Source organism: Podarcis tiliguerta (genome assembly GCF_965153285.1).
Source record: "Podarcis tiliguerta genome assembly, chromosome: 8".
Classification (NCBI taxonomy): domain Eukaryota; kingdom Metazoa; phylum Chordata; class Lepidosauria; order Squamata; family Lacertidae; genus Podarcis; species Podarcis tiliguerta.
The window spans coordinates 69,433,400-69,454,771 of NC_139541.1; the positions used below are offsets into that span (position 1 = coordinate 69,433,400).

At 44.9% G+C, this 21,372-nt stretch overlaps 1 protein-coding gene and 1 long non-coding RNA gene across 2 annotated transcripts in view; both read right to left on the bottom strand.

The window, feature by feature from the left end:
• LOC310683544 (IgGFc-binding protein-like) overlaps window positions 1-21,372 on the bottom strand; it is a 61,279-nt gene extending 39,907 nt beyond the window's left edge. The window contains exons 1-7 of the mRNA XM_083453476.1: window positions 21,097-21,372; window positions 18,987-19,040; window positions 14,824-16,062; window positions 12,716-13,329; window positions 11,466-12,027; window positions 9,637-10,232; window positions 8,370-8,957 (exon numbers count right to left, since the gene is read on the bottom strand). Of these exons, the coding sequence (XP_083309602.1) occupies window positions 8,370-8,957; window positions 9,637-10,232; window positions 11,466-12,027; window positions 12,716-13,329; window positions 14,824-16,062; window positions 18,987-19,038 (3,651 nt within the window). The 5' untranslated portion in view covers window positions 19,039-19,040; window positions 21,097-21,372. The remainder of the gene's footprint in view (window positions 1-8,369; window positions 8,958-9,636; window positions 10,233-11,465; window positions 12,028-12,715; window positions 13,330-14,823; window positions 16,063-18,986; window positions 19,041-21,096) is intronic.
• Window positions 1,929-7,675, bottom strand: LOC310684819. The gene is made up of 3 exons (XR_014514824.1): window positions 7,269-7,675; window positions 6,010-6,296; window positions 1,929-3,929 (listed from the first exon to the last, which is right to left on the bottom strand). It is a non-coding gene; the product is annotated as an uncharacterized lncRNA (long non-coding RNA).

Below are 21,372 nucleotides of genomic sequence, written 5' to 3' on the forward strand. Positions count from 1 at the left end.
AAGAGAAAGAGAACCTGCAAAATGAATCAGCCACTGAGTGCCAAGGTTTTGATCTGGAGAGCACTCTTGTCATCGTAATTGGAATGCTATGTAGGTGCTATGTTGTTCTGTCTTTACATTATTTTTTGCTGTGCTATGAACCGGCAAGCCTTCACTGAAAAAGAATCAATTAATGGAGTGAAATTACTAATGGATTACAGCTATGTATGGAATGCAGAGGGATTTAACAAGAACTTGTGGTTTTCTTGACGGAATGCTTGAGAGAACAGACTGTGATGACTTGAAATTCTGTGATGACTTGTAACATTGCCAACTAAAGAGAGCACTAAAAGGTAAAGGGACCCCTGACCGCTAGGTCCAGTCGTGGATGACTCTGGGTTGCGGCACTCATCTCACTTTACTGGCTGAGGGAGCTGCCATACAGCTTCCAGGTAATGTGGCCAGCATGACTAAGCCGTTTCTGGCGAACCAGAGCAGTGCATGGAAACGCCGTTTACCTTCCCGCCAGAGCGGTACCTATTTATCTACTTGCACTTTGATGTGGACAGTTAAGTCCGGTCAAAGGCAACTATGGGGCTGCTGCACTCATCTCGCTTCAGGCCGAGGGAGCCGGCGTCTGTCCACAGCCGGGTTTCTGGGTCATGAGGCCAGCATGACTAAACTGCTTCTGGCAGAATGGAGCACAGTGACGGAAATCAGAGGAACATCGTTTACCTTCCCACCACAGCTGAACCTATTTATCTACTTGCACTGGCGTACTTTCGAACTGCTAGGTTGGCAGGATCAGGGACCGAGCAGCAGGAGCTCACCCCATCGCAGGGATTCGAACCACTGACCTTCTGATCGGCAAGCCCTAGGCTCTGTGGTTTAGATCACAGTGCCACCCAAAGAGAGCTCTAGTTCGGATTTATTACAGTTTTGGTGAGATGCCAGCTTGTTAGAAGATACAAGGAGATAAACACTGGAAGTGGTCCAGAAGTCTCGGCTGGGCCCTGGATTGCTTTCGGTTTCAAAGCAAAATGGAGAAGTTATGGCGTACTTATAAATGAATTCTCAAAGGAGGGGCAATGTTGAAGAAAGTTGACTGGTTGCAACATGAAGCAAAGAAGAAGGTGAAGAAATATTTCACAAAGCTACAGGATATAAATTTCCTCTGCAAGTTAATGGATATGCATTTATAAAAATACAGTCAATAGTCATTACATCAGTGGATGCTAGAACAAAGGAGTAAGATCAGAATTGTGGAACTTGGACTAATTAAGAGAATTGGCACAGGATCAAGGAATAACATCAACTCCTGATAGCCGGAACACGGGAAGTCATCCAAAAATGTGTCATTCGGAACTGTTTAATTGGCACTTTTGGTTGTATTGTGATTTGGCATTGTATTCATGTGGCCTCCACTGGATTGTTATTAATTAAAAAAATTTTAAAAAATTATTTTTTAAAAAAATTAAAGAGAGAGAGAGAGAGAACAAGGGAGGCTTTCTTCGTGAGTTCCGGCACCCCTTTTTCTAGAAAAATAGCACTGCTTTTGTGGAAGATGCACAGTAGCAGTGCTGCAAGTGATGACTACAGAGTGGAAAGGAAATTATGTCTATCAACATCCTCACTTGCTAGAAGGACAGGGGTCTCATCCAGAAAAGCAGAGTCACATTCAGTAGGGCTGAGTTGAGTCACCCTAAGTAGGATCACAACAGGCAAGGAAAGCATAGTTGGACAAAACACTGGACCAATACAGGGGATATATTCTTTATTGCAGCTGGGACAGAATAAGGTGTCTGGTTTTGCTATTAGAAATTGGAGTAGACCCACTGGAATTAAAGGATCTAAAATTTAGTCATGTCCATTAACTTCAATGGGCATGTACTGAGTAGGACTGGCATTCGAAACAACCATTTGGGATCTACACAACACTTCACAACATATTTGTTTGTTTGTTTTTAATATATTTTTATTAAAGATTTCTTAGTTTACAAAAGTACGTGCATTTGTCTCTTTTTTCAAGTTGCATTTTCTACAGATCAGTTTCATTTGCTGAGACATTAGTGTTACATTAGGAAGAAAAGGGGGAAAGAGGTGGAGGGGGAATGAGAGTTGGGTGGGGTCGGTGGCAATGTTTCTATTCTACTTAATGTGTGTGTGGTGTTTTGTGTCAGCGTCACTTGTGTGGATTCTCTTTACTATTCGCTTGTTGTATTTCTTTGGTGATGAGAGAGATTGAGGGTGGCCTAGGCCTAGAGTGTGGTTGGTTGTCTTTGATTGGCTGTAGTGAAATTTGTTTTTGTGTGTGTGTGTGTGTGTGTTTGGATCAGTTTAGCCAGATTGATTTGTATGCTGTTGGCGGTTTCTTGTTGTTGTCTTGCTGTCTATTTGTCCCTGTGGCAGTTTCAGTTTGTTGGTTAGTTTTTCTAATAAGGCTGTTTCCCATACTATGTGATACCATTGATCCATGCTTACTCCTGACAGGTCTCTCCAGTGTCTGCATATGATGCTTCTGGGTGCTGAGAGTGGGTGGGTTATGAGCTCTTTGTGATGTGAGTGGGATGTTTAGTAGGGCCAGTTCTGGGGTGATTTCTAATACTTGCTTAGTTATTTTGCATATTCCTTGTATGATTGATGGCCGGAAGAGTTGGATTTTGGGGCACTCCCACCACATGTGGAGGTATTCACAACACATTTGTTGAATAAAGAATGTGCCTCCAATTAATCATGCCATTAAAAAAAGAGTTTAAAATGTTAATTATTTTTAATCTAAGTCCAATAAATCTATGGGTGGCAGGCATCGCCTCAGCAGATGTCTGCCTGCTTCTCCCAGATGGAAGGGAATACCTCTTTTGAGGTCCATGCATCTTCTGAAACTAAAACACCTTTTGTTTTTTGTATGCAAATACAGTTAATAAAAATGATTAAGTTTTTAGCAATGATTTTTTAAAAATGGAATTACAGCCTGTTTGCAAACAGTGGTAATTATTTAGCAGGCAATTTGCTGTCATGGGTTATTTTTGTGGAAAATCAGAACAAAGCAGCTGAAGGCCTTGGGGCCCCAAGATAACCCAAAACATTAAAAGTTGAAAAGACGACAAGGTCCCTACAGAGTGGATTGGCAGACTAAACTACTGGACTATGCAGAGATGGCGAGAATGACTGGGAAAATCAGAAACCAGGAGGATCTAAACTTCAACAAAGAATGGGAGAACATTATATTTGACAGACTACTGTAAATATCTGAACTCTTTGGAAGGTCTTAAATAACTCTTGTAATGTAACATAAACTTTGGATACAATGGAGGCCTGAAAATCAGGAGGATTTATGGTATGGAGTTGAAAAAGTTAACCAAAGAACCCATGGAGGGGCGGGGGGAAGTCCTGAGATTCAGAAGAATCTTGTGTAATTTTCATTATTTTTGATTTTGGATGTGAATGAATTTGTAAAATCAAATAACAATTATTTTTTTAAAAAACACAAAACATTAAAAGTCTTTGCAGTTTTCTGCACTGCTACTAATAGGTCCATACTATTTTACTTCTGTTGTTTGGAGGCTAACTTTTCTCCTTTATTGCATTCAGATATTTGCTATTTCCCTTGAAATGCCCTAATGTTCCAGAAATGATGTTCTTGGGACAACATTATCCATTGCAGTGGATGGCTGGTAAGTTCACAGTTTGAGAACTTTATGGCTTCTGATAATTTCTTCTTCGGTTTGCAGGAGCATTAATAATCTTCTTTTCCATACAGCAGCATCCAGGGGGCTGAGGCGAGCAAGAATGTGATGATTACTGGTTTAGAATAATTTCACTGCTCCTGTGATTACACTGAACAAAATGGCGCCCCTTCACTCTGCTTCATGTGTTGGACTCAGGAGATAGGTCCAGGTCAGAGAAGAGGGTGGGAAATGAGCATGGAATCATTCCAGGATGCAGCGGTTCTGGAGTTCACAAAGAAAGGAGATTTTAAAAGGCTTACAGCTTGATCCTATACACTGGCTTACACTGCTTATACTGTTTTGGCTTATACTGCCCAAAAGCAAAGGTTGTCTTCATGCTGACATGTCTGCACACCTTTGAAGGTGGGCAGTATTGGGACCAGACCACGGGTCATGCTAGTGATCTGGCAGCTGGGTGGGCTACAATGGGGCTTCCAACCAATAACCTGTGGACATTCGCTGGGGGTCAGGCCCAACTGGCCAATGAGCACTGGCTGGGCCCACTCCCAGGGGAATACATTGTGGCTGTAGAGACCAATGCAGGAGAGACATGTTCACACCATAGTATATTGTGAGCAAGTGGTGTTCTGGTGCCCAATTGCTCCAACTTTACTCTCTGCTGGCTTGAGCAGGATAAATAAACCAGGAAGCTTTGGCTTCCTATAACATCCAATTCAGCTTTCATCGTTTGTTGTTCTCCAGTAAGCCACAACCACTAGCCAAACACAAACCATGACTTGTCGTTCTCTTACTAAGCGTGGGAGCAACAAACCACAATCCCTGATTTGAATGTTAATAGGAAGCCCAGACTTTCTGGCTGGTTTACCCCATTCCCACCAGTGGGAAAGCAAAGCAGGAGTGACTGGGCCATGGGCACCCACATCCTCTTTTTGATATAAACCACAACAAGCCAGAAATTCAGGCGTATTGTGATGTGCAAGCTCTGCCGCCCTAAACATACATATGTGAAAGCAACTCCAGCTGAAATCATTCTGAATAAACATGACTAGGTTTGGGCTTTGAAACAGTCTCCTCCAGTAGATGATGGATGGGTGAAAGCAGGAAAGGCTCTGGGGCAAGAGAGAGAGAGAGAGTGCTCATACTTGGAGCTTTAAAGCACAGAGCTGTACCTGGAAAGCACAAAGCAAAAGGTAAGGGTGGCTCAGTCCTTCCCCCCTGTTGCCCGGTAAGGGAATTAAGATCAACAAATGGAACTTGTCTAGCCCAATAATTCTCAGCTTGTGATGACTAGGAGGTGGGCTTCACTGGCTGCATTGGCATTGTGGAATGAACTCCCTGCTTAAATACGACAGAACCAATTGTACTGGCACTCTGCCAGCTTTTCAAAATACACCAGATCTCTTTGCCTGGGCCTCCTGCTTTAATTGCTGCATTGTTTTAATGTGCTTGCCTCACTGCATATGCATACTGTTCATTTTTTTCATTTCCAAAACCGGGACACGCATCTTCCGGGACACGCTCCCAGGTGAGTCACTTGACCCTTGCCACAACCTCACCCTGGAAAAAGCGCTTTTTCAGAGCGCATTTTGGGACACTGCATGAGAGCACAACATGAAAGCGTGGGAGATCACAGCACCCAAAATGGCTTTTGCGATCTCCCACAAAAAATGGGATGTCCTGTTTTTTCCTGGACACTTAGCGGGTATCCATATGCTAATCATGCATCATTAAAATAAAGAATAATTAAAAATATACCATAATTAAAACCAAAAAGAAAGAAAAATCCCGTTAATTATAAATGTCCATGATTAGCCCGTTTATCTGAAGATTGTAGATGTGCTAATCATGGACATTTATATTTAATGGGATTTTTTTTTCTTTTTGGTTTTAATTACAGTGTATTTTTAATTATTCTTTATTTTAATGATGCAGTACAATGTAGTTTCTTATGGGCAGATCTACACTCGTGGTTTTTCACATTAAGGAAGGGTTTTGATGATGTATATGGACATATGATGTCCTACTTTTAATGTTCATAATGTGCTATTAAAATGCGACACCGGAAGGCACTGCAGAGCAACCAGCAACCAGCAGTAGGGAGAAAGTGTTTTGACCAAAAAAAGGGTTTAAAAAATGCTTTAATTTACAGGTATGCCCTGTGATGTTTTAGAACGACATATCTAAAATCATTCTAATAACATTAAACAGGTCAGTGTAGATCCAGCCTAAGTTTGGCAAATCTCTTTGAAGCCATCTTTGCATTAAGTGGCATATTAATTAAAATATAATAATATTAATATTAGTAATAATAATTTTAAAAAAACAGTCACAGCAATCTTACTAATATTAGAAGTCTTTGGCCTCCCAGGCATGTAGGAGCTCAGCAATGTTTGTCTCGACCATCCCATTGGGCAGCTTCAAGTCATCAGAGCTGTTCCCGTTGAAGTTTCCGCATGGGGCACACAGCTTTCCTGCGAGGGTCTTCTTGACTCCCACTGTCACCTCCCCATCAGAATGAAGGTGAACCTGCACCTGAGAGGCCTGGTTAATTAGGATCCCGTCCTGAGTTTCGCTCACAGATATGGCTTGGGAAATCCTGTATGGCAGCCTTACCAGGCGCCCATTTACCTGGAACACATAAAGAATGGGACGTGAGATCTGGCGCCGAGGAAGGCCAAGAAGCCAGCAGCAGCCTGAGAACCAAAATCCACGCCAGCCCCGCATGCTATCAGATGGAACACCCCAGAGGCTGTCAAACTTTGCAACTGGAAGTCAAAAAACACTGGAGCCTATTATGAATAAACGGAAGTTGCATGCTCTAGCTCAGGTAATATTAAATGGATACAATGAAGAGAAACTGCCAATGGATGCTGCCTTTGAATTCCCACAGAAGGTGGTCTTGGAGAGATGAGATGAAAAGTCCCGAGAACAAGTCTTATTTGATTATGAATTCTCCCCATTGATTCGCTTTAACACTGCTGCAGAGCAAAAGAGCAAATGTCAACGATGCAGAGATCCTTCCACAGAATCATAGGGCAACTCTGAGGCACAGAATCTGCTGGTGCCCCATCAGTCCATGCATTGGATGAGGAAGCAAGCACAACACTTGATTACAGTAAAGAAGAAATGTGTCTTTAAAAAACGTGGGTTTCTCAGCAGTTCTGGATCTACAGCCCTGGCATAAACGATCAGGAGATCCCTCCCACACTGGACCAGTTCCCATGTAATGCTAAACTGTGCCCAGATCTTTTAAGCCTCATGTTGAAGTGTTACCCTCTTCTCCCCGCATTCATTCAGGAGAAGGAATAAATTCACCTGCAATTTTCACCAGGAATTGAGATTCATTAAACAAGCCAGCTTCATCATCCATTGTTTGAAATTGGCATGTTTTGCAATTGCCAAGAATCTTTTTCTTAAACAAAAATATATTGATCCCCAATTGGTACATAATGAGAGGCCAGGCACAGCAGGACATACAACTGAATCAAGGTTTATTCCTCTTCCTGGCTGTGCAGGAACGGGAGGGGACGGCAATTGAGCCCAATACTTTACTAATGGCTCTCAGATCTTAACACACTGTTCCTCCTGACTTTCTCTTACCCATGTCCTGTGGTCCCTTTTAAGAGTAATGGATGCATTCTGGAAGAAAACATGGACCGCTCTCCCAACTACCAAGACATCGTCACTGTCCTTTCCGATGCTCACTGACACCCTGAACCAGTAGGGGACACTTTCATCACAAACGGTGGCAATGTCATAAACCCCACTGCAGAGGTACTTGCGCGAAGCACCATCGAAGGTAGAGAGTCGGGCTCCTGGAGTGAGTTTGCACTGGTATTCCTTGCTTTCACAGCTGCGCACTCCATTTCTAAGCGTGCATATCTCTTCAGCCTGGCATCTGGTTTTCTCATAAACAAGTTGACCTGTGGCATTGCAAGTTATTTTTTCCGTGCAGTTGCTTGAGAAGATGTCCTCTCCAACCTGTAGGGAAATCCCAGACAAAGGGACATAACTGTGAGAGCTGGAAAAGAGTCTGAACGTTCAAATACACTGCTTTTTTGTTGTTGTTTATTTTATTTTGTTGTTTATTTTATTTTGTATTGTGTTGTTATACATGCACACACCACTTCACCAAGTTATGAGAAGTTCCAGGAACAGCAGGTTTCCTTTGGAGGAGAGGTCACCAAAGACTTATGGCTTTTAAATAATAGTTGGGTTTCTTTACAAATACGCACGTCAAGCATAGGTGAAGTCAGAGACAGCAAAGTCTTTGTAAAAAGCTGGAAATCCACTGCCCTCATCAGATACCCAGTGAGGTACGCATTCCCTTCAAGATGTCTCTAGACTTCCAAAACTCAAAGCTCTGTCTCTCACTTTTCCTTTCTCCTTTGTTGCTTCTTATCAGGGATGGGGAACCTTCTCCAGATGTCGCTCCACTACAATGCCCATCGGACACAGAGAGGATGGCCAATGCTTGGGGATGGTGGGAGGTGTAGTGCAGCAACATCTTGAGAACTGAACATTCCTCACATCGGGTTTTAATATACTCATCTATTTTGTGTCCTCTCCATGGATAGAAAGATACGTGGGAGAGAAAGACAAGTAAACTCATAGCACTGAAACCAACATAGCTCAATCAAAGGCTCATACTACTTTGGGTATTGGAGAGACTCACTACCGAAAAGGCAGAGATGAAGAAACCTTTTCATCCAACTTACGACAGAAGGAGTTTGTTCTCCAGGCTCCAATCTTGACTCCAGCAGACTGGCACGCAGCTGCATAGGCTTGAAGGCTCCGGCAGAGATACTCCTGCTCCCCTTTGGCCGCAGTCAAGTCATACAGGCATTGCTCAAGGTAACCTGAGGGGCTTACTAATGGGGAGCAGTCTCTGAATGGCCCTGTCTCCGACGTGATCATTCCACAGGAGTCGTCATTCTCATACGGTGCTGTCTGGACTGTATCAAAAGTGGGGCATTCCTCACCACAGCCATTGGAGCAGATGGCACCATCCAGAGGGACCTGCCAGGAGGCCCCAAACTCATCCACCGTTTGTGCAGATTCCCCACTAGGCAGCATGAAATCGTCCCTCTCGTCGCCATTGAAATTGCCACCCAGACCACACATGTGTCCCTGGTAGGTGCTGGGGACAGACACACGGACATAGGAAGAGGTATCATAAAGGACAGTGAGGCCAAAGGATGCCTGGACAATTATATTGATCCCCTCCTGAGTGATCCAGAGTTTCCTCTCGTCTCTATTCACTGGCAAAGTGCAGAATTCTTCATCCACCTGCGTCAGCAAAGAAGAGAGAAGCATATTAATGGGGGTCAGCTCTGAGCACACGCAAATTCTCAAGCACACACAAATACAAAAGACACACACATATCCTTTTGCACATGCTGTTTTTCATTCTAGTGATCTAAAGAAATGTCATCATTATTTAAAAGCAATTTAATTATTATACCAAATGGTTTTCCTGTAATTTTATTACTGCAAGCTGCCCTGGACTCTCTTTGCATAAGAAGGACATGTTATTCATTTGAAATAATAGGTAAAAGGTAAAGGACCCCTCGGCGGTTGAGTGCAGCCAAAGGCGACAATGGGGTGTGACGCTCATCTCGCTTTCAGGCTGCGGGAGCTGGCATTTGTCCACAGACTGCTTTCTGGGTCATGTGGCCAGCATGACTAAACCATCTCTGGCACAACGGGACACCATGACGGAAACCAGAGCACACAGAAACACCATTTACCTTCCTGCCTATTTATCTACTTGCACTGGTGCGCTTTCGAACTGCTAGCTTGGCAGGAGCTGGGACAGAGCAACGGGAGCGCACCCTATTGCAGGGATTTGAACAGCCAATCTTCTGATCAGCAAGCCAAGAGGCTCAGTGGTTTAGACCTCAGCACCATCCGCATCCCTTTTATTTCAAATAGTAATAATAATCTGATATGAGTGGCCCATACATACCATAGCTATCCATTTCCTTCCCCTTTCAAGGACAATAGTGTGCTGATGAACAGAGACCACAACCTTCTTTATCTGAGCAAGGTGTCCATTTCCAAGCTTCTCATTCTCCACCAAAATGGAGAAATTCTGTAGCCGAGGGTCTGTGCTGCAGACTTTGGCTAAAGTGTAAGTGCAGGAGCCATGGAAGCGAAAGCTTTGTCCATCAAAGGAAATATAAAGAGGGTCACCAAGTGCTATAGCTGTACCATATCCCGCAGGGTGGCAGCCTTGGATGCCGTTCTCCACCCTGCACTCCTCATGCGCTCCACAGGAGAACTGCTGGCATTTGGTGGCTCCATTGTCCAGGCAGCGGCACTTCTCCTGGCAGGAGCTACTGGGATAAAACTCCTCTCCCTTTTTGTAGTATCTGCCCTGGTGCATACAGCCACAATCTGCAAGATGGACGCACTGATTTCCACTGAGCACGAATCCAGGATCACAGGCACACCCTTCGGTACATGCAGCATCACACATTATTGGGGAGGAGACACTCCCACATGTATCAGAGCAGGCATTTCCACAGAGTTCATAGTGGGAATTGTGTGGACAGGAAAAGCCTGGAAGGAGAGAATGAATAGAGAGGTGTGTTATTTTCTTTCCCCCTGACCATTGTAATATACACTGGTACCTCTGGATGAGAACAGGATCCTTTCCGAAGCCCTGTTCGCATCCTGAAGCAAACGCAACCCGTGTATGCGCGTGATGTCATTTTGAGCGTCTGCGCATGCACGAGCAACGAAACCCAGAAGTAACGCGCTCCATTACTTCGGGGTCACCGCAGACCGCAACCCAGAAATGCTCAACCCAAAGCTACTTCAACCCAAGGTATGACTGTAATACAAACTGCCTCGTATCTGCCAAGCCATGGCTACTAAGCACTGTGGCTCTATTGTACCTCTACTGTTAGAGTGTCGGGATACTGTCAGCGGCTCCCAGCAGGCTGCTCAGGAAGGTATAAAGGAAAGGAAAGGTATCTTACCGTCCTTTTTTATTTCACTATTACACAGAGCTGCTATAAAGCCCAGCTGTTTGGATAATGCTGTTGTCCTGAGTGAATCTCCCCCCTCCCCCCCACCTCTCCCACTTCCTTATTTGTCACTTCTATGGGTGCTGCTACATGCCCTCTGTCTTTGAGCTCTTTGCTCTCCTACTTTTAAGGCTTGCTGGGAGATTGGGGGGGTGGTAGTCTCCACCATTTCTCCTCTGCCAAGTCCCTGACACAGAGACAGTGTACATTGCTGGGAATCACAAGTGGGGAGATGCTATTGCATTCAAGTCCAACTTTAGAGTGTCCCATAGGTACATGACCGCAAAAACAGGAAGCTGGATTGGATGGGCCATTGGCCGGCTCCATCATGCTCTTCTTACATTCCTATGAGCCAATCCACTGATCCATCTAGCTCTGCAGTGTCTACCCGGACTGGCAAAAATACTCTAGGTTTTCAAGCACGGTCCTCCCCCAGTGGTACCTGGAGATGCTGGGAAGTGAACCTGGGATCTTCTCTATACAAAGGACAAGCTCTACTGTGGAGCTACGGTCCTTTTCCAAGAGCTTAGGGAGCTAGACAAGCCATTAATAATACCCCGCTCTCACAGTAGCCACTTGAAGAAAGCTCCCCATGTAGAAGGAGCAACAGGATGATTCTGCTTGACCAATTTCTGGTGTCGTCTGGGTCCCTTGAAATGCCCTGAAATCCATGCATTCTGTCTGTGCAGAATATCTGCACAGAGGATGCCCACACTCATTTCTGGAGCAAAAATGAAACTGAGATTCAGGAAGTAATACTTACTGCAGAAAGAGTCTGATCTCCATTTCTCAACCTCGATGCCCAGAGCTTGGCAGGCTGTCACATAGGCACTGATGGCACTGCAGAGAGTGTCATGATGACCCTTGTATTGACATGTGTCAAAAACGCAATCATCGAAGTAAGGTGTTGGGTCAATGGTCTCATGGCACTGCCTGAACGGCCCATCCCTTCTCTTGAGGATCCCACAAAACTGGTCCCCCTTGTAGGTCTGCTTCTCTGCCTCACTGCATACTGGGCAGTCAATGCATCCTGCAGAGCATCCTGGGACCTCCTTCAACTTCCAGCTGTCTGCAAACTGGATTTCATCTGTTGTCTGAGCTCCATCCTTCATAGCAAAGTCATCACTGGGGTCCTGGTTGGCATTGCCACACAGTCCGCACACAGCATTGGCGTAAGTGCTGGGAATAATGACCCTGGCATAACTGTACCAGTCAAAGCTGACTCTCAGATCAAACTCTGTTTTGATGAAGCCATGGACTCCACTGATGTAGACCTTCAGTTTATTTTCATAGGAGAAAGGCAGGTCTACAAAGACTCCATTCACCTGGAAAACATGGAAGTGACCATCCAGGGATTTTCGGTTAAATCAGAAAAGGATGGTGATTAACTGATGAACATATGTAGAAATGTGTTATACAGGGTTTTGAAGCTGGTTAGAAATTAGTTGCCAGATGAGAGGGCTAAAATTATGGGGACAAGGGGACACATTTCTCCTATGGACAGTTAAAACAGAAATCTATTGTATGAAGGTAGAGCCTCCATGTTCCACTGGCTTTTAGGCAGACTTGGCCATCTCTTCCTAAATCCTCTACTGTGCTCCCCTCGGGTCAGGCTCTGCACCAGATGCCAGGGGTGGTAGCTATCCTGCCTACAGCCCAGACAGCATTGCCATTTCAGCCACTCAGCTGCATTGCAGCTGCAAAGTCCTGCTCACTCATCCTCTTCCCCTCTTGACCCTGTGTGGTTGGCTGCAGAGACACTTTTAGATAGGAGCTGAGTGACATCCAACATTGCATGTGTATGAGATATAACATAGCAGCCACTCAGCACAGAGTAATTCTTCAGCTCCCATCCCTAAACTATTGCCATGGAAATGAGTCTGCAAGGGTGGAGGGAGGAGAATGATTGGTAATGAATGAATGACTCCCTACCCTTGTACCAGCTGGTCCTCTCACAGCAAAGTATGTAATTAACAGTTCCCCCAATATCCTCTTGTCGCCTAGCATATATACCTTAATCTTCTGTGGATGTTCTTGGCTCAGGCTGATGGTCATGCCATAGACCTCTAGTGTCACCACTTTGGTGAAGGACACCGCCTTGCTGCCTCGGTTGTTGTTCTCCACCGTGACCAAAAACGGGGTGAGAGTGGGGTCCTTGGAGCAGACTCCGGCCATTTGATAAATGCAGGTTCCCATGAAGTCAAATCTCTTTCCATCAAAGGTGGTGTAGTGAGGGTCTCCAGTTCCTATGCAGGTGGAATAGCTGATGGTATGACAGCCCCAGTTCCCATTAACTAGGGCACATCTCTCTCTGGCCTTACAGGAATCCTGCAGGCACACAGCCCTCCCTAATCTGGGGTTACATTTGCAGCGACTATGGCAGCTTTCATCAGTCCAAAATTCCTCCCCCGGACCATAGATCTTGCCATTATGAGTACAGTTGCAATTCTCCACTGGGATGCACGTTTCATCACTGAGGATATAGCCCTCGTCGCACTGGCAGATCGGCACACAGGTGTCATCACACGTTTCAGGAGCGGTTCGGTCAGAACAGGTGGCTGGGCAGGCATTTCCACAGGACTCGTAGTGGCTGTTCTCAGGGCAGGATATTGGGGCCAGTTCAGAATCTGAATGAAACAAGGATTAAAACCCATTCAATTCATTTCTCGGGCCTGTAGGTCTATCAAGATGTCTTTGCTAACTGAGATAAAGGGAATAGGTAAGCGACCCCTGGATGGTTAAGTCCAGTCAAAGGCTACTATGGAGTTCCGGCGCTCATCTAGCTTTCAGGCCAAGGGAGCCAGAGTTTGTCCAGGTCATGTGGCCAGCATGACTGAACCGCATCTGGTGCAACGAGACACTGTGACGGAAACCAGAGCGCACGGAAATGCCATTTACCTTTCCACTGGTGCGGTACCTATTTATCTACTTGCACTTTTTTGGCGTGCTTTCAAACTACTAGGTTGGCAGGAGCTGGGACAGAGCAACAGGAGCTCGTCCCATTGTGGGGATTTGAACCGCCAACCTTCTGATCGGCAAACCCAAGAGGCTCAGTGGTTTAGACCCCAGAGGCACCTGCTTCCTGAGATAAATGCACTTAAGGAGGGAATGAGTTGTTTTATTGTCAACTGACCTGGAATTAAGTGATTGGACCACCAAATGGGACGTCAGGCCAACATGGCTACCCACAGGCCCTTCTGATAATTTGCTATTCTTTTATGGTTTCGTTTTATGTATGGTTGCTGTTACGTATACTGCTTTGAAATACCAAGAATTAAGTGGAATATAAATGCATCAAATAAATAAAATCACGGAAAAGCAATCTTATTGTAAACACTCCCATCCCAAGAACTTTGGAGAGTCACGTATGCTTTGATACATCTGTATCAGAGGACTCATTTGTGTGCCCACCTGTGACAGAAATAAAATTGCTAGGCATATGTGGCAGGGTTTTCTTGGTGGTGGCCACACATCAGTGGAATTTGCTTCTAAGTGAGATCCCTGTCATTTTTTCAGGGATTTTTTCAGTGGGCCCTAGAGGTACATATCACTTTTATGGAGTGATTTTAAGCAGGTTATTGGCTTGCAGTTGCTACTGCTTTTATTCTGTTGATAATTGTGATTTTATGACAGATCATTGTTTCTAATTCTAATGTATTTAGGGGTGTTTTTTTAAGTGTGATGTTTTAAATTACCTTATGCTACATTTGCTATGTGATGAGTTTTTCCTAAAAAGTAAAATTTTAGAAAAACTATTCTAAATATACAAACAAATTTGCAATGTTACAGTTAGGCAATCAAGAAGAAAGAAGTGGGGGGGAGGGATAGCAAAACTGCCAGATTATGATGAGCTTTTCTGGAGGAGACGCAAATATACACATTCACCCCTGCATGGAGATAGATGTGGGAGGGACCTGTCTATAGTGATGCTTTATGATTGGCTGTGTTGTGCAAAAAGATGATTGGCCATAGCACAGGAGATCTCTGTAAAAGGAACTTATACTGGATGGGTGGCAAATACAGCTTAAGTATCTCCTGGAGAAATTATCCTTGCAAACTGGTTCCCCACCAACCCCAATACATCTACATGGGATGTAAACCCAACATGAAACTTAAATTACCTGATAAGACAAAAGGTGGTGGAGCAAAGCCATAGCCTTCATAGTTTCGGCCACCAAAGACCAAGACGCCAAAAGGAGTTTGAGGATGTGCTACAGAGATGGACTGATGCCTGGGGCCCAAGTTGTATACAGCCCATGAATAAGGTGAGCTGGGAATCATTCTCCATTGAACGCCTGTGATAGCGGTCTCATCTCGGGTAATCCTCTGAGTTTCAGAGCTTTTTGCTATGATAACGACATAGTTCTCAAAATTCTTTATCCCATCAACGTGGTAGGATAGGCCATAAGTTGTTGTGGCTGGGATGTTGATGAGGAATGGGTCATAGCCTGTGTTTCCCGACTTGAGGCCAGTGAAGAAGAAGAGGACCTGGATCCCAGCATTAGCAGAGATGTAAAAGGCATTAGGGAACTGGATCTCAAACTGCCTAACTTCGCCAGCCACCATGTCTTGAGAGCCTTTCTGTGCTCCCAGCTGATAGTCAACATGAGTGTCCTGGGAAGCCACCACATACACAATGTCATTATTGGTCTGGAAAAACACTGGGGGGACGACAAAGGTGCTGCCCCAGCTGGAGACCGGCAGCAGCTGCTCGACAACATGGTCACATTGGCAATTTTGCACCACACAGACATGCCCAGTCAAGACAGCCACGGGTGTTGACGACTCGATCTTGGTGCCCGACAAATCATTTGAGCTTTGCAGCTGGGCAACCTGGAATGCCCGGAGATAAACTGTGATTCTTGTCCCTGCGGCGTATGATGTCCCACCAAAGATCACATTCCCTTTTAGGTAAATATGAACTGTGGCAGGAGACTGTGAAGCGATGACTGCAAATTCTTTTAAGTAGAAGGGCGGTTTGGTACTTGACGGGGTTACGACATAATAGGTTGTGCCAAGCTCATGGGATGGATACAGAGCTGTGGTTGCCACGGAATACAACTTCCGGTACAGTAAGACAGCAGAAATGTCCTTGTCAGCCTGAATCAGAACAGACTGATCGAATCTGGTGCTGCCTTTCATCTCTGCAGTCGCTGGGATCTGAACAGGCACCATTTCACCTTCTGCAACGGAATAACTTTTCCGGAAGGCTGATCGACTCACTGACACAGTTACTTCAGTCAGGTTGTGGTGGCCAGTGAGGAGCAGCTGAAAGTTTGATTCGGAGGCTCGGCTCGTCTCAAAATTTTGCATGAAGGCCGTGACAAATTGTTTCCCATAGTACCTTGCGCTGGCGTGACCTGAAGAGGTTAGGACATAAAATTCACAAAGAGATTTTGGGAAACGATAGCAATGAAATATCGGCGTAAACATCAGCGTGTGAGGACATACTGCAAATAACAGACTTACCAGCTGCAAAAAAAAAAGGAGTGTCATACAAAGTTCACACAGAAGTATATTATCGTTCACTTCAACTCACCTGTGGAAATAACTCAGAGGCCATGAAAGAAGGAGGATAACAACAGGAGGATTTAAACAAAGGACTATTGGAAACTCAAGGCAGTAAAAAGATAAGATGACTGGACCTCACTGAACTTGAAGCATGGGAAGCCCCAACAAAAAAATTATAATTTGGCAAAATATTTGGACTTTATGACATGTATTTGTATAATTTGGAATATTTAATGTGATCTAATTGGATTGTTAAAATGGAAAATTTAATAAAAAATATTATACAAAAAACAACAGCAATGAAATATCAAAGCAAAAAAGAAATCAGATGAAAAGAAAACTTATTATATATCAAGGATGCTGTTGGACTGCAGTTCCCATCGCCCCTGACCATTAGACATGCTGGCTGGGTTTGGATGGGAATTTGAGTCCAACAGCATTTGAAAAGAAACAGGCTCCTCACCTCTGGTTTAAGCCCAAAACATTTGACCTACAATCTGCTCCACGGCACCACATTCTGCTTTGCAGCAAAACCTCCCTGGTTCTGCTTGGTTTTCTTTCAGTCTATTCTTTGGATTAGGAGAAAACCCACATGCCAATCATATGACATCATTATGACATCACCACTGGCAGGTGAGTTGTCCTGCCCATCTGTCAAAATCCCTTGCGCAGGGTTCTGAAGTGCCCATGCGCAGGGGGAGTGCAGTGAAAGGGGCATTGCCAACCCTATGCTCAGTGCTTTGGAAAATGCCCAGCATGGGACTGGAAAAGTGATTCTTTCTCACCTCACCATCAATTGATGTGGGCAGAGGGTAGGGGGAGGGAAAAGAAACCTGCTATTTGGGAGAAATCATTCTTGCAGCCACTGCATGTGGAAAAACATCTCTGTTTCCTTTGGTTGCACTCGCCTGTTCCTGGTTTGTTTTAATGTTGAATTTTAGATTCTTGCAACCTGCCCTGGGACCTGCTGGTGAAAGGCAGGCTATAAATTGCATTGTTGTTGTTGCTTGTCTTTTAAAAAAATAGGGTGCAGATTCAGAAATAAATGCATCCCCAGTCTGGATATGAATGTTCTGTATGTGCATCATCAGCACATGAGAAAGAAGAAGGAGCAATATGGGTGCTCTATGTGCAGTTTCCTAAGCTATAGAAAAGAGAGAGCGAGAAAACTCTCAGCAGCTGAAGTGAGAAATGCATATGCATCTTAATTGCTTTTGTACTAATGTCGGTCACCCCTTTTGCAAAAAAGGGGGGGGCTGGGCATTGACTGACTAGATTCTGTCCTTGTGATTTCTTCCTCTAAAAAAAAGTGCATGATGCGGAATTGAAAGTCCAGCATGCTTCAGCTATGCCTCTGCTCTGCTCTGGACACATAGCAGAGTGTTGCAATCAGCGGTGTGTGCTCTGTGTGGCGGAATCTCAGGCGTGCAGAAAAACACTCCGTACACAGCTTCTTTCTAATCTAAGAAGCTTTATTTATAGCGGATAAAATAAATCAGCAGTCTGGGAGAGCGAGCGGACATGCTGTCTCTCCCCTCATAGCAAAAATGAAAGTAATCTCAGCTCACATAACAAAGCGTCAAAACCCCATATGTGCACACCCCCATGGACAGGACATCACTCCATGAGCTATTAACCCTGTAAGCTTTGGTTCTTCTCACACACGATTGTGCATGCACTACTGCTGGGTACAATGGAAGGTTCTCCCTCTCCCCCCCCTCCCAACCTCACCTAAATTTGTTAGGGGCTCCCTAAACCCTCCTAAGCAGATTTGGGGAGGGCACAGGTTCAGAGCAAGGAGAGAGGGGGTGTTCCATTGCACAAGGGTAAATCCTTGCGCTAATGGAACAAGTGAATTGGATACCACCCAGGGGCTGTAAGTGGGCTAAACCAGTGTACTCTCACACTTCTATACCCAGCCCATCATTGTGGTCTGTGAGAGGGGGCCTCTTGCAGAGAAGATCTCACCAGAAGCTCTGCACCACATAATATAGGAAGTGGGCACCAACCGTCTTGAACTCACTCCTGTTACCTATCAGACAAACATCTCTATTGTCTCATTAGGGCCTATTGGAGAGCTTCTTGTTCCAGCAAGTTTTTCCAGTGCGGTCTCTCTCTCCACCCCATTGCAATCAGTCTCTGTACTGGACTTGAAATTGTTGCTGCTTATTATTGTTAAATCACCGTGGAGTGTTTATGGGAAGTGAAGTAAATAAAACAGGCCACTGCTGTATGTGCTTAAGTTGTGGCCAGATTCAGGTACATCCAGTGGCTACAGCGGATTACTCAGTGCCGGGAAACTGTTCAAAGGTTTTCAATGGAAGAATAGATTTCCCAATATTTGCAGAATTCTGGTAGTGATTAAACAAATGCATTCAGCAGAGATAAGGGTGATGTAGGGAGGGAGGCATCTTGATAAAACTGCTTCTTTCTACAAAATATTTTGATTCTCATTGTGGTGCATCTGTTTTTACTAATTGCAGTGAAGGCCATAGCTTGCTTTTTTCTGAGTTAATGTGTAATACTGTATTTAATGTGGGATGTAATTTGGCCATTAGGTCTAGGCAACCTGTGACCCCCTCTAGACGTTACTGGACTCCTATTGCCATCAGCCTCAGCCAGCATGGCAAATGGTGAGAGATGATGGGAGTTGTAGTCTAGTAAATATATGGAGCGTGATCAGGTTCCTCATTGCTGTGCTGCCTAACAATGCATACTGATAACTGCATGTGTAACCTGAAGGGGAAAAGGGACCTGATCCCAGGTTACTCACCGCTCAGGAGCATCAAACCAGCCAGAAGGGTGAGGAGCCTCAGCATCGCCATGGCTGCAAAACAAGGAATTTTGGAATAAATATTAAACATGATTTCAGGACCGGGGTTTTCTCGATTCAGAAAGCTATGGCAGCAATGATGGAGATTTTTGAAGAAACATAACCTTTGAGCTGAAGTAGGCACTACACCTATAACAAAAATCAACAGCAGCAGCTTTTCCCAGTATGGAGGTGCAGTGATGGAAAAGGACTTTGTTTCTTGCAAGAACTCCAAAGGCCCATATAGCAGCAGTGGACCAAAAAAGGTAGATCTCTGCCAGATATGCAGTGGAAGGGCAAGGGGCTCCTCTCTTCTGATTGCTTAACTGCAATAACAAAATAATTTCCCACCCATCCCTAAATGGGCTGCTGAAATGAAGAAAGATAGCCAGGAGGGGACTTCCGCCAGAAAGGACTGTGAGCTCAGCTCAGTTCAGGTACTGAAAACAAATCCCTAGGTTCATAATATGCTTATACAGTAAGCACCCTGTTCTTTTAATTCTGACTGTATGTCTTTTGCAGCTGGCTGTGGTTGGTGTAGCTTGAGGTTCTATTAAAAACTGGGTGGTGGTCAGGCAAGGGTACTTAAGTCTAAGTGTAGGAGTGGCCAATTGTTGCTCCAACACTCCAGCTCAGAGCATAAGCCCAGGGAGGTGCAACAGCTACTTAGGTACCAGAAGTGTTTGTGGTTCATTATGCACGCGTGTGTGTGTATGTGCACTTAGTGCACCTCAGGAGCTACTGTAAGAATTCTATGTGTGTATGTGCACTTAGTGCACCTCAGGAGCTACTGGGGAATTCTATGTACATAATGTACATTCTATGTACATTCTATGTACATAATGACCCGGGTGGCGTTGTGGACCCGGGTGGCGTTGTGACCCGGGTGGCGTTGTGGGTAAAAGCCTCAGCACCTAGGGCTTGCCGATCGAAAGGTCGGCGGTTCGAATTCCCGCGGCGGGGTGCGCTCCCGTCGCTCGGTCCCAGCGCCTGCCAACCTAGCAGTTCGAAAGCACCCCCGGGTGCAAGTAGATAAATAGGGACCGCTTACTAGCGGGAAGGTAAACGGCGTTCCGTGTGCTGCGCTGGCTCACCAAATGCAGCTTGTCACGCTGGCCACGTGACCCGGAAGTGTCTCCGGACAGCGCTGGCCCCCGGCCTCTTAAGTGAGTTAGCGCACAACCCTAGAGTCTGTCAAGACTGGCCCGTACGGGCAGGGGTACCTTTACCTTTACCTTTAATGACCCCTTACAACATGCAGAGGCTCTATTATGTTGACATACTAAAGGCAGATGCAAATTTATTAGTCAAAACAGCTGGTGCAGAATTCAGTGGTGAAGTTGCTCACTGGGGCAAGACTGCTCATTTTGACTGAACAGGCATGCACAGCCAAACTTCCTTCTTCCTGCCCAATGCCTTGACCCTTGACAGCCTCAAATCACTCTGGGAGGCTCAGCGAAGGGGGCTGTTTGATGTGCCCAAAGAACAGATCTCACCAAATTGGCCTGATTCAGTTCAAGCGTCAGACTTCAGACTTCTGCCAAATCCAGTGTACAGCCCTATTTTTGATGTGAACCTGCCTAATTTGCAGTTCTCCTAAAAATTCAAATCACAGCTCCCTGTTGAAATTTGTACCTCTGAATTTTGCATTGAAGTTCTCCAACCAAACAAAGTGTAATAAAAAAATGCATATGTTAGGGGAATTGCATATATTAGTGAAAATAACATGCAAAAATGTATTATATATGGGGAAACTGCATGCAAAACGGTGTATAAAAAATTGCACTGAAATGCTGCCGAATTTTCATGGGAACTTACAAAAAATAAACTAAAATTGCACACTGATGCAGAAATGTGGAGAACAGAAGACCAGAAAACTAAGAGAAACCAGAATTGACAGATTCATCCACCCCTAGAAAGACTCACTCTGCCAAACCCACAGGATTGTAGTGAGGGTAAAATGGGACGATGGAGAAGAATAAGGTACCTGAGCTCCTTAGAGGAATAACAGGGGAGAAATGGAAGAAAATGATCACAATAAAAATACTCTGAATCCAAAGCAGCCTCTTACCTTCCACTTTTCAGCAATTCTAACTTGGCTTGCGGTAGGAGAGAGGAAAACTCTTTCACTGCTGCTGTTCCCCTTTATATAGAGAGAAGGGCTCAAAAAGTGAAATTCCACAGAACTGGTCTGAAAGCTCTGTCTGTGCCAGGAAGGCAGCTGCAGTTATTTTATCTGTTTGTTTTGTTCGATTTTCTCCCCCACTCTCCCTCCCAAAGGAGCCAAGCGAGAGACGGTGAGCTACAACTATATAAATCTGTATTTCTGGCTCCTCTGATTGATTTA